This window comes from Atractosteus spatula, chromosome 3 (genome assembly GCF_055471065.1).
Source record: "Atractosteus spatula isolate fAtrSpa1 chromosome 3, fAtrSpa1.hap1, whole genome shotgun sequence".
Lineage (NCBI taxonomy): Eukaryota > Metazoa > Chordata > Actinopteri > Semionotiformes > Lepisosteidae > Atractosteus > Atractosteus spatula.
This window is the reverse complement of record NC_142708.1, coordinates 67761828-67776826: the sequence shown is the minus strand read 5'-3', so window position 1 is coordinate 67776826 and position 14999 is coordinate 67761828. Positions and strand designations below refer to the sequence as shown.

The 14999-nt window shown below is 51.3% G+C and overlaps 2 protein-coding genes across 5 annotated transcripts in view; both read left to right on the top strand.

Moving 5' to 3' along the window:
• The window catches only part of gigyf1a (GRB10 interacting GYF protein 1a), a 28829-nt gene extending 18558 nt beyond the window's left edge, over positions 1-10271 (top strand). For both annotated transcript variants that reach the window (XM_088910080.1, XM_088910079.1), the window contains exons 26-27: positions 468-4484; positions 5679-10271. In XM_088910080.1, the coding sequence (XP_088766206.1) occupies positions 468-535 (68 nt within the window). In that variant the 3' untranslated portion in view covers positions 536-4484; positions 5679-10271. The remainder of the gene's footprint in view (positions 1-467; positions 4485-5678) is intronic.
• A 1701-nt stretch (positions 10272-11972) lies between these two features.
• On the top strand, positions 11973-14832 carry ufsp1 (UFM1-specific peptidase 1). 3 transcript variants are annotated; one of them, XM_088910107.1, is made up of 2 exons: positions 11973-12252; positions 13837-14832. In XM_088910107.1, the coding sequence occupies exon 2, from the start codon at positions 13877-13879 to the stop codon at positions 14534-14536; it is 660 nt and encodes a 219-aa protein (XP_088766233.1). In that variant the 5' UTR covers positions 11973-12252; positions 13837-13876; the 3' UTR covers positions 14537-14832. The 3 variants fall into 3 exon arrangements, with proteins under 3 accessions (XP_088766233.1, XP_088766232.1, XP_088766234.1); XM_088910106.1 differs by lacking the exon at positions 11973-12252 and adding an exon at positions 12311-12625; XM_088910108.1 differs by lacking the exon at positions 11973-12252 and adding an exon at positions 12816-12982.
• The last annotated feature ends 167 nt before the right edge of the window (positions 14833-14999 follow it).

Genomic DNA, 14999 nt, shown 5'->3' with positions numbered 1-14999 from the left:
CATACACACTGAAGTACTGCAGACCAGATGTTATTCAGGCAAGGGGGCACTGCAGTCCTAGTATATTAGAGAGACTCATTGGTTGATATATGGGAACCCCCTGCTTGAGTTGTGCTTTGGACGTCTGAGCAGCAAGACATTCTAAATTTCCTGAAATAACAGAGCGGGATTAGGCCGCAGGTGTTTTGGTAGGATGACATTCAGTTAAGATCTGGTTTGGGGGGGGATTGTTCTGGCCTGGGGAGGTGAGACCTCTTCACTCCTGGACTCCAAGCCCAAACAGACGTTGCCTTGCGCACCGAGTCTGTCCATTAGACTGGGGGAGTCCTAATGTTTTGGCCAGTGCCTGTAGCTGTATATATACAGCTGCCACAAGAAGTCATGTCTATTTTTTTCATTCTTTTTCTCCTCTTGTCCACCCCTCTCCCCCTCCCTCTCTGTCTCCCTGTCTCCCTCTCTCTCTCCAGGTTACTCGTTCCACAGTTCAGGAGAGCGAATGAGCCTGAGTGAGATGGAGCCTGTGGAGGACTATTGAAATAGCAATAGTGATCCTGTTGCCTTTTGTCAAATCAGTCTTACTGATTGAGGAATGTGCACTGCTGGGGGTGGGCGGGGGGCAGGGGGGGCGGGGCAAGACGGGGGGGTCCCTGGAGAGAGAGTTGGGGGGGTGGGGTGGAGGTGAAGGATTTGATGTGGGGAGGGGCTCCACTCGTTCCTTTAGGAGCCGCAGTTAGGGCCCTCTCTTCACCCCTCGAACTGAGAGAGGAGGGGGATCCCTCTGGCACTTACTACATTAAGCACCTTAAACTAACTAATGCACTTTATTAAGAGGGGATTTGCTTCGGGTTTTCCATTTGTTTTCTTATTTTAGAAACCTTGAGACTGAATATATATATATGTGTGTGTGTATACATATATATAAATAACTGGATAGTCTGTGTTTTTGCAGGACGTAGCTGGGGGGGAAAGGGAGGGTTGATTTTTTTTTTCATATCGGAAAACAAATCCTTTCTTGAAAAACAAACACTGTTTTTTTGTTTTTTAAAAAAACGTTTATATATATATAAAAGTTAGAAGCTATTCTGAAAAAAATATGGATTTAAAAAGAAACTTGAAGATTTGCACTTATGTAAAAATAACAAAAAAAAATGGATGTGGAGTCGAGGCGGATATCGGTGCGAGTGCGTGCGTGTGTGAGACAGAGTCATACATTAGTCTGCACAATGTATTTTTTTCATTGCTTACCAAGATGTATCAAAAGAAGAGAGGCCATTATTGTCATTTTGTTGAAGTGAGGATTTTGTATTTGTGTGTGTGCGCGCGAGGCAGAGTGGGCAATATTGCACAAGGCATCATTCTCATCACCAGCTCTTAGTCCCTGGATAAATGTTTTCCTTCTTCCCTGGCAGTTGCCCCAGTCCCAGCCTCATGATTGGACACCTGTTCTGCTTCCCTCTTGTGTTAACATTTCTCTTCGGGACATGTGGCTCAGCTCCAGCATGTGCAGCTATGTCTGCGCAGCCACCTGCGTGTGCACCTTCAGTCCCAAGCCTCTGCATGTGTTCCCAGCTGCATCTGGGCAGCCACCTGTGTGTGCACCTTCAGTCCCCAGCCTCTGCATGTGTCCCCAGCTGCGTCTGCGCAGCCACCTGCAGGTGGGTCATCAGTCCCTGGTTTTGTCTGGGCAGCTGCCTGCGTTTGCGCCATCAGTCCCCGGCCTCTGCCTGTGTCCCCGGCTACGCTGCACCTGCTCCATGCGTTTCTTGTGAGTATCAGTGCTTGCGTGGGTGTAGGCTAGACTCCTGCGCTGTCTCCTCGTGCCGGGTGGCGTTCCTGCGTGTGTTGTCTGGATCAGCCTTTCTCTGTTGGTGTGTTTGTGAATTCGTCCCAGCAGCTTCAACTGGAGCCTAAGGAGTCTGAAGACTTGTGATTCTCTCTCTCATTTCTCGAGCTCTTTCCCTCTGGCGTGGAAAGCAGGTCTTTACTTGGCTTTGTGGGCAGTGAAAGTGTGCCGTCTCACCTCCCCATTCCAGCCTTCTGGCCCTTGTGGTTCTCCATATTTGTCCAGGGACTCTCTTGAAAGAGAAAATCATTTGTTGTCAGTTCTTGGATGTGATTTATATTGCCTGTTGTCGATTTGTCATGCAACTTGGAGAGCATGAAGGAGTGGAGTGAATGTTTGTGTGCGTGGGTGAGTGGGTTTTCTACCGAGCTATAAAAGATACAGACATCTGAACTGTGTTAAGAAACAGCCAGGTGTGCAGATGTTAGTATATTGTGTTACTCTCATTGTTGTTGCTATTGATGATGATGACGATGCTAATTTTGTCTTTTTTATATATCCATTATATATATAAAGTGATAAGTATTTGAACTAAGATTCAGAGCACTTTGAGGCTGCTATGAGTCTTCATTGCCTCCCGTCTAAGTGCGTTTGTGTTTTTTCTGTTTCGAAACAAAAAACATTGAATGTATTCCAAAACAGAATGGAAATGGAGGAAAAAACGATCCCAGATTCTCGCGCCTGACGGGACGCAGGGATTATTTCACAGAGGAATCGGACGGAAGGTGGAGGCTTTGTTCTTTTTTTATTTGTATAAAAAAAACTCAAAATGACAAAAAAAAGTAATTTTTTAAAAAAAAAACTACGAACACCAGACTGCTACTGTTGAAGACACTGCCTCTTCTGAACCCTGTCAAAACCAGTTTTTTTATACCTGTATTCCTCACTGGGGGTGTGTGGTTGTTTACAGGCCTCCTGGAAATCTGATGGGCCCCCCCCTCACCCCCCCCCACACGCGCGATTGATCCACGCGGGACTCTTCTGTAACAAGTGCTCGAAACAGGAAGAGGAAGTGGCGGGGCAGGGGGGGTTGGCATTTCCGTTCCTACAATGTGACAAACACCCCCCCCCCCCGGATCCCCAACCCAAAACAGTTTTTTGTAGGAATGAGTGGTGTGGGGGGGGGCGAGGGGGAGAGAAACAGGGGCGTACCACAACACAACTGGTTTTACAAAAATTGTGAAAGATTTTTTTTCTGGGGGGAGGGGGTGGGAATCTTCTTGGGGGGAGGGGGGGGTGTTATGTTCATTGAGTGTGAAGATTTTTTGTATGGCTAATTTTTTTTTTGTCATTTCAGTTTTTGGCTTAAACTGCCTGTTAATTTCAGAAAAGAGAGAGGAGAGAGGGGGAAAAAAAACACAGAAGCCGAACGGCTTAAACTAAGGAGAGAATCTGTCCGGTACACGACACTTCAATCAGAAAAGAAGTCTTTGCTTTATTTTTTCAGGCGATGATTTTTGTTGGGGATTGTTGGTTTTATTTGATTTTTTTTTTCCACATTGCTAAAAAAAAAAAGAAAATCTAAAAAAATACAGGTGGGTGGGAGTGGAGGGCCGCAAGGAGCTGAATGAAGGCCCAGAAGGAAGGAAGATGGCGCCTCTGCTGTCTGAGGAAGCGTACAGCTGGGAATGCCATCATCCGATTGGAAATAATTTTTCCATGTTTTTCCTTGGGGCCCTTGAGGAATGGAGGAGAGAGGAGAAATGCCCCTGGACGGGTCCTGCTGGGGCGTTCCACTATGCACTTTCGTTCCTTGGGGGGGAAAACAGGGCGGGGGGCCACTGTGAGGATGTTCTCAAGCTGGCAGAAGGCGGGAGACGGGGCACGTCTGGGGCGGACGAGAAGCTTGCGGAGCCCAGCCGGGACCGGACACGGGGCTGGGCGAGAGAGGCGGTCGAGACTTTCTCTCTCTCACGCAGACACGGGACAGACGCCCGCGCCCACTTCCGCAGCGCGGGGGAGGGGCTGCGGGACGGACTCGGCGACCGCTAGCAAGGACATCGCTGGGGATAGCCGGGCCTCAGCCACGAAGGAAGCTCTGGAAGCTGCACCCCCAAAAAGAGCTCCGAACGTTCTTTCGAAGCCTCTGACAGTCGAGAACGCTGCACGCACCCCCCCCCCCCCCCCCAACACACACACACACACACACACACACGCCCCATCCCAACATTTTTCCGTGCCCTCTCCCTCCCAGGCCGATCCGGGACAGGGGCCGGGCGGGAGTTTGGGGAGCCGGGACAGCAGCGACAAGCCCAGTGAGCGGGAAGAGACCGGAAATGGCTGGAGGGTGTCCGGCAGACGGAGACCTTAGCCATTCTTTTTCCCATGGATCACAAGCCCATGTCGCTGCAGTGGGTGTCCCGGGAACTTCTATTAGAGACAGAAAAAAAACTTTTTAACCTGAACCGGAAGGGATCTTGGAGATCATATAAAGTACCTGCTGGTTCAAGCTGTGTATAATCTTCCTGACTGGCCTGGATTGTTTTCATTCAAATTTGGTTTGTTCAGCAAATTGGCCAAATGGAGGAGGAACACAAGCAAGTTTTTTTATACTTTTCACCCTTCTTCTGCGGGAGGTGGAGTGAAGATTTTCGGAGCGTAGGAGGGAGAGAAGGGGCCACACACCAGTCGGAGACACAAGGTAAGGCAAGTTACGACTGTTGCATAGAGGGGATTGGAAGCGAGGGGCAGCAGTGCGTGCTGGTGAATTCAGGGGGAGTGTGAGAGGAGAGGGACAGCAGTGGCTCTAGCAGTGTCTACAGTACAGTCAGGTGTGACAGTGTGTGTGTGTGCTGGTGAATTCAGGGTGAGTGTGAGAGGAGAGGGACAGCAGTGGCTCTAGCAGTGTCTACAGTACAGTCAGGTGTGACAGTGTGTGTGTGTGCTGGTGAATTCAGGGGGAGTGTGAGAGGAGAGGGACAGCAGTGGCTCTAGCAGTGTCTACAGTACAGTCAGGTGTGACAGTGTGTGTGTGTGCTGGTGAATTCAGGGTGAGTGTGAGAGGAGAGGGACAGCAGTGGCTCTAGCAGTGTCTACAGTACAGTCAGGTGTGACAGTGTGTGTGTGCTGGTGAATTTGTATTAAATGATACAAATAGCGGTTTGAAGATGAGAAAAGAACTGAGAATGAGAGGCTCAGTGAGAGCTGTCTCTCTCCTCCAGTCAGTGCTCACTCTGCTGTGGTCTCTCAGTGCTGTCAGTGAGAGCTGTGTCTCCTCCAGTCAGTGCTCACTCTGCTGTGATCTCTCAGTGCTGTCAGTGAGAGCTGCGTCTCCTCCAGTCAGTGCCCACTCTGCTGTGATCTCTCAGTGCTGTCAGTGAGAGCTGTGTCTCCTCCAGTCAGTGCTCACTCTGCTGTGGTCTCTCAGTGCTGTCAGTGAGAGCTGCATCTCTCCTCCAGTCAGTGCTCACTCTGCTGTGATCTCTCAGTGCTGTCAGTGAGAGCTGTGTCTCCTCCAATCAGTGCTCACTCTGCTGTGATCTCTCAGTGCTGTCAGTGAGAGCTGTGTCTCCTCCAGTCAGTGCTCACTGCTGTGATCTCTCAGTGCTCTCAGTGAGAGCTGTGTCTCCTCCAGTCAGTGCTCACTCTGCTGTGGTCTCTCAGTGCTGTCAGTGAGAGCTGTCTCTCTCCTCCTGTTATCTTGCAGTGCCGAATAAACCATTTTAACTCCAAACTGTGATGTGAGCAGTGAAAAGATCATTCTGGTGTGTTTCTGTGGGACATGCAGAGCTAGTTCTTTGGGCAGTAGCTACTCCATCATTAAACTGTGAACTGTGAGCCTCTGTCCCCGGTCTCTGACTCGTGTCTCCTTTTCTGTTTCCCATCCCTTTTGCAGGAATTGCATGTCCCACAGCTTCGGAAGGACCTTCCCTCGACCTCCCATGCGGACAGACTCTGAATGTCCTCCTCGCTCCTCCTGCCTTTCTCTGCTTGCACCCCGGCGCCGCCCTCGTTCAGCCTCCACTCGTTTCCCTCTCGCGAAGGACGTGCCGCAAGTCTCCGCCCAGCTCTCTTTGGAGCTGGGGAACGGAGAGCAGCTGTGAGGGTGTCGGCAGAGGGGTTGGAGGGGGTTCGGGGATCATCTGCCTGGTATCCCAGTGTATCCGAATTCCTGTTTTCCAATCCCCCTCCCGCCTTTTTGTTTGGATTTGGTTTGGAACTTTTTCCAGGAAAGTCTGGTTCATTCGATTTGATCTTTTCCTCGTGCCCTCCCCCTCTGCCCCTCCCCTGGCCGGACGGACTCGGCGGAGCTCGGGCCCTGTCTCCGCACCGCGCCGAGCCTTCCTCTTCTACAAACACAGCCGGGAGCGGGGGGGCACCGCCGGGGGCACCGCCGGGGCAGGAGTGCAGAGATCCAGGGAGGGCCCCGCCTCGAACCGTCGGCCCGAATCAGCCAGCCCCCCTGCACGGCTCGGTGCGGGGTGTGAGTGGGCAGGCTCAGGGGACCCCTGTTCCTCCTGGCTCTGAACGGGGAAGAGAAACGGGCCGGGCCAGCAGCTGGACTGTGATGTGTCTCATATTGTACATAAAAGAAGAAACAAGAGCTTCTAATGTAAATAATGTAAGATGTTTGGTTTTTGTTTTTGTTTTTTTCCAATTTCGTTGACATGCCTTAACTGTACAAATCAGCCACCCCTCGTGGCTCACGCGTTCTTTTTATGATGACATCCGGGGGGGGGGGAGCTCACAGATTTTAAAATGGGGGGGACACTGAGAGCGAGCCGTAGCCATGGCGCCTCCCCCTCGGGCCTCACCTGTGTGGCGAGGGGGTGTGGTCTCGCCCAGGTGAGCGACCAGCGGGGAGGGGGCAGGGGGTCGACGCCCGTTCCCAGGCCGCGCAGGCCAGCGAGCTTCCAGAAACTGAGCGCAGGGTTGGGACTGAGATACCCTGGCAGTCTCCCTCTGAATCACGTGCACAAGTGTTAAAATAAAGTCCAGTCTGAAGCGCCGATATGTAGCCGCTGTGCAGCCTCTGTGCCGGAGGTCTGCGCGCACCTGCGCTGGGCTGCGCCTGGCCCGACGGGCGAGCTGCCCCCTGCTGTGCAGCCAGCCTCTGCTCTCAAACCCACTTGCTGATTCCTGGTACCATCGCTTCTGGGGAGGGGGAGGGGGAGGGGGGGGGTCTTTTTATTTTCCTTTTCTTTGCTTCCCGGCCTCAGTGCTGGAGGCCGGACTGTGTTGTGCTTCTTTGCGCTTGACTGGAGTTGTGCCAAATAGCCTCTCTGCCAGATAGCGTTTCCTGGCCGTATTGGGCACCGTGAGAGTCGAGTACATTCTTCCCCTGCGTGGCTGGATAGGATTGTCAAAGTACTGTCCCCTTGCGGGGATGGCATTGCAGATCAGTGCCTACAAGCTTGCTGTGGAATTTCAAGTGTGCAGTTGCGCCCAACTTGCAGAATTTGCTGTGTAATGTGCTTGTACAGAGCCTCATTAACAGGATGTGCTCTGTTGATGCCATAGAGCAGCTCTACAGACCTGTTTCTGAAGAACTCCAATCCTGAGGGCCTTAGGCTTCACTGGTTTCTAAAGATTGACAACACCTGTGTGTGACTGCTAAATTAAGCAAGTTGCCCATTCAAACAGCAGAAGCCTGGTCCTCGAAGGCTGAAGGAGTGCACAGATTCCAATTCACATTGATCTCCAAATTGCGTTATTTAATAAATTGCCTGACAAGCAGGTTTAAATCTGAAACCTATTCAACCTGAAAGTCGTGGCCTTTCTGGAACCAGGCCTGAACTGGCTGCTCTGGATCTTGACACCCAGTGCTTCTGGGACAGGGGTCGCTGTTCGGCAGGGCGGTGTTTCACAGAACAGCAGGCGTCAGCTGAGCTGTTCTGTCTGACTCTGTGTGGCTCTCTGGCAACGGCGCGGTGCCTCCGATTGCAGCAATGACACTAGACTTATTTTTGGTTAGATGGGCCTGGAGGGGGATTGAGGATTTGGGAACTGAATATCGGTCCCGTGTTCCCCGATTGGCATGGCAGCCAGACTCTGGACCCCCTCGCTCGCAGCACAGAGGATTTCGGGGAAGCTAGCAACAGGCACAGAGGTGTTCAGGGCTGTTGCCTTATTGTGAAAGGATTTGCAGAGTTGCCGTTGGGAAAGTCTCTGGCTTCTCCGGTTTGGGCTGAGTTGTGAACGAGCAAGGGTTGGAGGAGAGCTGTCAGTGTGCACGGAGTCTGGTCCGCTCCCCAGGTGGGACCTGTTTGCGCACATCGCTTGATTGAGTCTCAGGATGGTCAAATGAACCTCTTGCAGGGGAAGCTGGAATAGTTAATTACCCAGATATCCTAGGGAAAGGCATTAGCTTATCTTGTTCTCTCAGATTACCCTCCAATGCCTATATCTCCTCCAATCAAACATTCCCCAAGACTTACTGAACAGAGAAGGAAAAGGGGACAGTGTAGATGTTGTCTTTGCTCCGGACAGGAGGTGCCGCGCTGTCACACGACTCTTGTGAAAAGGTGTGAACTGGCAGTTACAACACGTTGATGGTAATATTGGGAGGGTTTTTACAGCAGAAAGGTGGACTGGGGGGCCTTTTTCTAACTGGCTTCTCTTTGATTATTGTTCTTGGTGTGATCTTTTAGTTGTGCAGGATCTTCTGATCCAGTTCATGGCAAGACTGTAGTCCGGTTCAATTAAGAGCTGTGAAGTCCAGTACACAGGGTGTAGAACAGTACTGCAGAATAAAGAGTATGGAGATCAGTCCAGTAGATCTATGCAGCAGTGCAGTATAGTAAAGTCCAGATCCAGAAACCGGGTTAATTTGGTACAGAAAAGCCCAGAACAGCCCAGGACAATAACAATTAAAAATGTTTCCAGTACCGCAAAGTCTAGAACTATAAACCCAGCCCGTCACAAAGTCCAGAACTTGAAGATAAGATCAGCCCAGCCCCTGTGATTTTTTTTTTCCCACCCCACTGGAACTTTTAAACTAACCCACTGATATGCAGAAGTAGAGAGGCAGTCCTGGTCTTGAATGGGCCTTTGATGTCGGTAGGTTTTCACTCCAGACTCCAGGCCTGTTATTGGCTGGATTGGACCAACCGATCTGTCTCGTTCAGCTGTCGGTGTCCTGGGGCCGTCGTCGGACATAACCCACAGACACCCTGGCCCTCCAGGACCAGGACTGAGCAGGCCTGATCCAGCTGTGCTAGGTTACATCACAATTCCTTCTGTAATGTTCTCCTGTGCAAGATGTTTCGGAGAAAATGACCTCCTTACCTTACAGCGTGTCTGCTGCCTCCCGCCTTCTGCGTCTTCCGACTGACGCTATGCCTGTCTGCTTTCTCTGGGGCTTTTCCAGCGCACTTTCAGCACCTGTCTTCCCGAACGATTCCAGTCCGATTTTATATTTAATGTGGGAGAAAGAAATATTTCATGGGGATTCAGTTCTTCTGGTGCTGCATCTGCATTCTGCAGGGCGGGCGGTCTCGTCTTTTTCTCACCATTGTTCCCAGTAGGGTCCATTAAAATGTTCCCCACAGAGAATTCCAGTGCTATTCATAAAACGGAATGCAGTGTTTTCCCAAAGCCCTGGCATCTTGAAGTTTAGATGGGGATACAGACAGATCCTCGCCTTGATGTATTACTTGCCATCCCAGCGTGCTTTGCTCTCGGGAGCTCCCCTACGCAGTGGATCGGAGATGTGACCTCTCTGTGTGCTTGTTTTGTTTTGGAGGTATTCTGATTTTATACGAGAAGGGTCAGACCTTATGTAACTAATGTGGCTTGTGATGTGGACACCCCACCTCTTAAGGGATTTCTATCTGTATCCGGAGCGGTAAGAGGGAGGACCGCTTCAGCCAGAAGCTCCCTGCCGGAGCCGGTCAGTAAGATTCACCTGGAAGGGGAGCCGGTCAGAAGTCTTACAAGTGCCAGTGGTACACACGGGCGTTCTCGACATCAGTATTGCCCCCGTGTATCGTGATAGTAATCCTAGATTTGAACCCCCAACTACTAGGATGAGCGAGTGTTCAGTGGGATTGTCTGCCGATAAGTCGATTGTTTATTACCAAGGTTTTTTAATTTGCACAGACCTATTTAATACTGTTGGTTTTTAACTGGAATGAAACCAGTTTGTGTTTTTTGATTGTACAGAACTGTGAGCAGCAGTGTTTCAAGTTGTCCGAATATTTTAAGAACCAGCTAGGTTTCCTTTCTGCTGTAACAGAATAGTGGGGTTTCTGGACTGAGGAGCAGAATGAGACGAGCTGTTGCTTCTTGTCCCGCGCTCCAGTCATGGTCCTGTTTGTGTTTTAATTTTGGCTTCACAAAATTCTGCCTTTTCACACCCATTTCGCTCAGCTCCAGCTTTGAACTTTGTGAATGTTCTAGAGATCTAAAATGAAACAGAACAACTGAAAGAAAATGTAAATAGTTTTTTCTTTGAAGAGAACAAAAAATAAACCGATTTAAAGTTGAATCGGGAGAGGTCTGTTCCTGGTTTCTTCTCATCTTGGAGAATCTGCAGATGGATGTGACGACGTGCAGTTCTGCTCCTAATCTGGCCTGGAGCCCCAGCCTGAACAATCTCCTGTCCCCTTCTCTCTCCTGTCCCCAATGTCCCTCCCGTCATCAGTCCAGCCCTCCTACCCTCAGGTTTCCACTTGGTCCAAGACTCTTGCTTCACTGTTGCTCCTAACCTCCCCCTTGCCTGCAATCCTACTCCTCCGTCGCCAACTCCCGAAATCCTATGCCTGATCCCAATCCGAACTCTCTGCAGTTCACCTCACTCTCATCCTGAATGTCCTCCTCTCTCTATCCCAATCCTGCCCTCTCTAGCATCACCCGTAACTCCGAGTGGCCTGTGAAGTTTCAGCGTGTGCATACGTACCAGTCCAGCTGTGTGCTTGATGTACAGTGTGTTGACCTTCGTATGTGTGCTGAAATCTGAGTGTGACTCCTCAGATGTGAGAGCATGCTTCTATGTTCTCGTATTCGTCAGGCCTAATTACAAATGAGTTGTGCATGCAGATGAACATTCCCCTTGCACAGCAATTCGAATAAAGCAGGAAGGCTGTTTTTGTTCCCTAAGTAGGGGCCTCTTGTGTCCTGTAAAACCTGGAGTGGACCTGACTGCTGTGTGACAGGAGTCTGATGAGTGTTGCTGGTCCTGTTAAGCTGTTAAGGAACTCACAGCTGCCTTGCACGGGCTAACCACAGACGCCTGCATCACGGAGGCCTCCTGCCCTGTCTCTGCACCCTAATCCAGCAGGTTCTGTAGGCCACTGTTAAATTCCCAACATTGATGAATTGTGTTGTCATCAGTTAACATTTCGAGCTCATTCAGAACGGAAAACTGGATACCCAACCCTTAACCCTTAAGGGCTGGTGTCACCTGAATTGAACAAATCCCTTAACGGATAGTCAAGAAGAGCTCCCATTAAGTTAAAACACTTGCTTGAGGGTGGCCTACAGGACTGGGGTTAGACTGGAGGGCCCTCTGTTAGCCTGCACTGGTAACTGACGACGCCCACATTCTGCTACGTTGAACCTCCAGAATGGGAAAACCCTGCATGACTGATCCTAAAACCAGCTCACAGCACAATGCTCAGGTTCTGCCTTCTAGGACCTGAAGCCACAGGGGTTAGCAGCCAGAACTGGCAGCCCCACTGGAAATCAGCAGCTGTGAGCCGGGTCAGTACCTGGATAGGAGACCTCCTGGGAAAGCTAAGGCTGCTGCTGGAAGAGGTGTTAGTGGGGCCAGCAGGGGGCGCTCACCCTGTGGTCTGTCTGGGTTCTAATACCCCAGTAGAGTGACGGGGACACTATACTGTAAACAGGCACTGTCCTTCGAATGAGACATAAAACCAAGGTCCTGACTCCGGTCATTAAAAAGCCCAGGGCATTTCTCGAAAAGAGTAGGCGTCCTGGCCAAATTTCCCCCTGGCCTTTACCAGTCATTCCCTCCTAATAATCCCCCTCTCTGAACTGGCTTCATCACTCTGTTCTCCTCCCCACTGATAGCTGCACTCCTGAGGGGAATCTCTATTATTATTATTATTATTATTTTTATTATTATTATTAGGCGCCTGCAGGGGGAGGTGTTTCTCTCTCGGAAACAGTCCCCACACCGGAAACTCTACCAGGCTGGCTGGCTATGCAGTAACGGTTTCATGGCGGAATGGGGTGCATCGTCACTCGTACTCATGGCTCCCGAGAACCCAGAAACCTTCAGACAGAGCAGGATTTGGAAATTGCACCGATACCCTAAAAGCGATTGATTCCGAGCTGGACCTGTGCTAAACTGATAACCTCGACTCTCCTGACAGAGTTGTACATACAAAGAAAAACCAGCTTTACCAGGACAATTTGCATTATTTATTACGAGTCACGTTTTATGCACATCTCGTCTCTGATACTATCGCCTGACGTCATCACTGCTGGTGTATTTGATCCTTAGGGTAGGCACCAGATCTGTGATTACTACTACTACTGCGCAGCTGATCAAAGCCCAGGTTTCAATAGCTGAGACTGAGACTAAGTTAAAAAGGCAACTTTTAGAATGCCGATTCCTCGCTAGAAACGGCTCCCACTCGAATATTTAAATAATGGATTGGCGACTGTTTTGACGATACAGTATAAATATTTGCGTTTCCTTAAGCTGATTTCATTATGAAAGCTGCTGATACTCGTCACCTTCAAGACGCAACATATAAATTCCGTTCTGGCTCAAGGTTGGAGGATACACTATTCTTAGACCTGAATGCGGAACTTAACTGTGTCCCCCCGCCAGGGAGTTTGTAGTTCAAGGGAAGAATGTCACCAGCGGACCCGGTAAAGTAACTGACACGTAGAAAGAAACGCATTTTAACTGAAGACATTTAAAAATTGAAGGAATTTGTTTTTACATTAAACTATCAAATATAATCCAGTTCGGTTCTTTAAGGTTTGGGGGCTTTTATTTTGAAATTCTCAGTAGGCTCTCTGACAGGAAGTTTCTTTTCTATTGGCGGCTTCACGGAGCTCGCCCACAGGAAGCGCGTCCCCGTTGCTTTTTTTTTAAAAAAAAGAGTTTTTATTTAAACATCAGAAATACACCAAAGGAGACAAAATATTTAAAACAGATACAGAAAATAGACACTTCACAGCCAGTTTAGCGCTGCTCTGACGCCTCTTCTCGGCGTGAAAGAGGTACCCCTCTCAGCCACGCGTAGCCTCTGCAGTGCCGAACGCCTGACGTGTGTTAAACATGAAAACAGTACTTGGTGCACAGGGTTCTCTTTAGGGCAGAAAGAAATGTCCTCATTTCAGGAGGAGTCATAGATGCTGTATTACTACGGGAATGCGGAGAGGGGAAAATTGGGTCATCAGTTTCTCCCGATACACTCGCGCTTCTGTTTTGTTCTTCAGTTGTGTGTATAGTATAATTAAGTTGCTTATGCTATACGCTTCAGGATAGGCGAATTCAATCGGTCGGTGGCTGAAAATGAATCTATTTAGGAAAAGATCAAAATAGAGCTACACTCTGGCTGGTAGCAATAGTGTCGAGGGAGATTCATTGGCATGAATGATGCTATATCAGTGCGAGGAGTTGTGTTTGTTATTTATAATGCCTGTTGTCAGGACAGGTCAAGAATGATGAACAGTTTGCTGTGTTTTGATGTCAGCTAGTCTCCCCCATGAAAGAACTTCTAGTTGAATTCTGCAAAGTTCATTTTCCTATTGTGATATTTCAAGTAAAGATTGATCAGTACGAATTGAGAATCAACCTGTTTCGGGAACTGGAGAGGAGCTGTGGGTCGGTTCAGTCCAGGTCGATCAGTACGAATTGAGAATGAACCTGCTCCAGGGACTGGAGAGGAGCTGTGGGTCGGTTCAGTCCAGGTCCATCAGTACGAATTGTAAATGAACCTGCTCCAGGGACTGGAGAGGAGCTGTGGGTCGGTTCAGTCCAGATCGGTCGGTTCGAGGAGCTGAGTCTCTTGTGCGGGAGACCAGACGTGTTTGTGGAATTAACCTCTGCCTTTCTCATTCTGCTGTTGCAGTAGAGGCGTGCCCCCTGCCCCGTGGACGGCCACCCGCGGGATGGAGGGGGACCTGGGCGTCCACCTCGGACTGCCGCTGCCCGAGCCGGAGGGGGACATCAGCCGCTGTGCCCTGATCAGGGGGCCGTGCCGGTACTTCCACTACGGCTGCGACGGCCACGACGACCGGGGGTGGGGCTGCGGCTACCGGACGCTGCAGACCCTCTCCTCCTGGGTCTGCCTGAACGGCGCGGCCGGGCCCGGGAGCAGCACGGCCGCCCCGCCCAGCCTCCCCGAAATCCAGCGGGCCCTGGTCGCCATGGGAGACAAGCCGGCCTCCTTCCTGGGGTCCCGCGACTGGATCGGGGCCTGCGAGGCGGCCATGCTCCTGGACCACCTCCACGACGTCCCCTGCCGGGTCCTGCACGTCCGGCCCGGGCCCGAGCTGCGGGACGTCCCGGGCCAGCTCCACGGGCACTTCCGCGCGCACGGCTCGCCGGTCATGATGGGGGGGGACCAGGACAACGCCTCAAAGGGGGTGCTGGGGGTCTGCGACGGGAAGCGGGGGAGCTACCTGCTGGTCCTGGACCCCCACTACTACGGCACCGCGCTGGACGGGCCGGCGGCCCAGAGGGGGGGCTGGGTGGCCTGGAGGGGGCTGGGCTCCCTGGACTCGGGCTCCTTCTACAACCTCTGCCTGCCCCAGCCCCCGGGGAGGTGAGCCGCAGGGGGGCGGGCGGATCCACCGGCGAAGGGGCCCGTTGGGGGGGTGCAGGCGGAGCCCCTACAGTCCTGACTGTTTCAGCTGGGGGGGGGGTTAAGGCCGTGGCCCAGTGCGGTAACTCAGACCCCGCCGAGGGGGCAGCCGGGCGGAGCTCACCCGGGCTGGCCAGTCGCGGACGGTACCGCGGTGTTGCGATCCTGCGCTCGGATGGCATGTGGACTGATGTGCCCCTGACATTATTCTGATCGGCCGTCCTGGGCAGCAGCTGATTAAACCTGCTGTAACTACAACAACCTGCTGTAAGAGTGTTTGTATGGAAGCAATCCGCTGTAGCTCCACACCTGCAGGGTCTGGTGCTGGCGTCTGCGCTCTCCCCCATCCTCCGTTACCAGTTAACCCAGTTAGCCCAGTCCTCCCCTGGAGCAGCCACGTGGGGCTTCTCTCTTGCAGCTGATCGCAC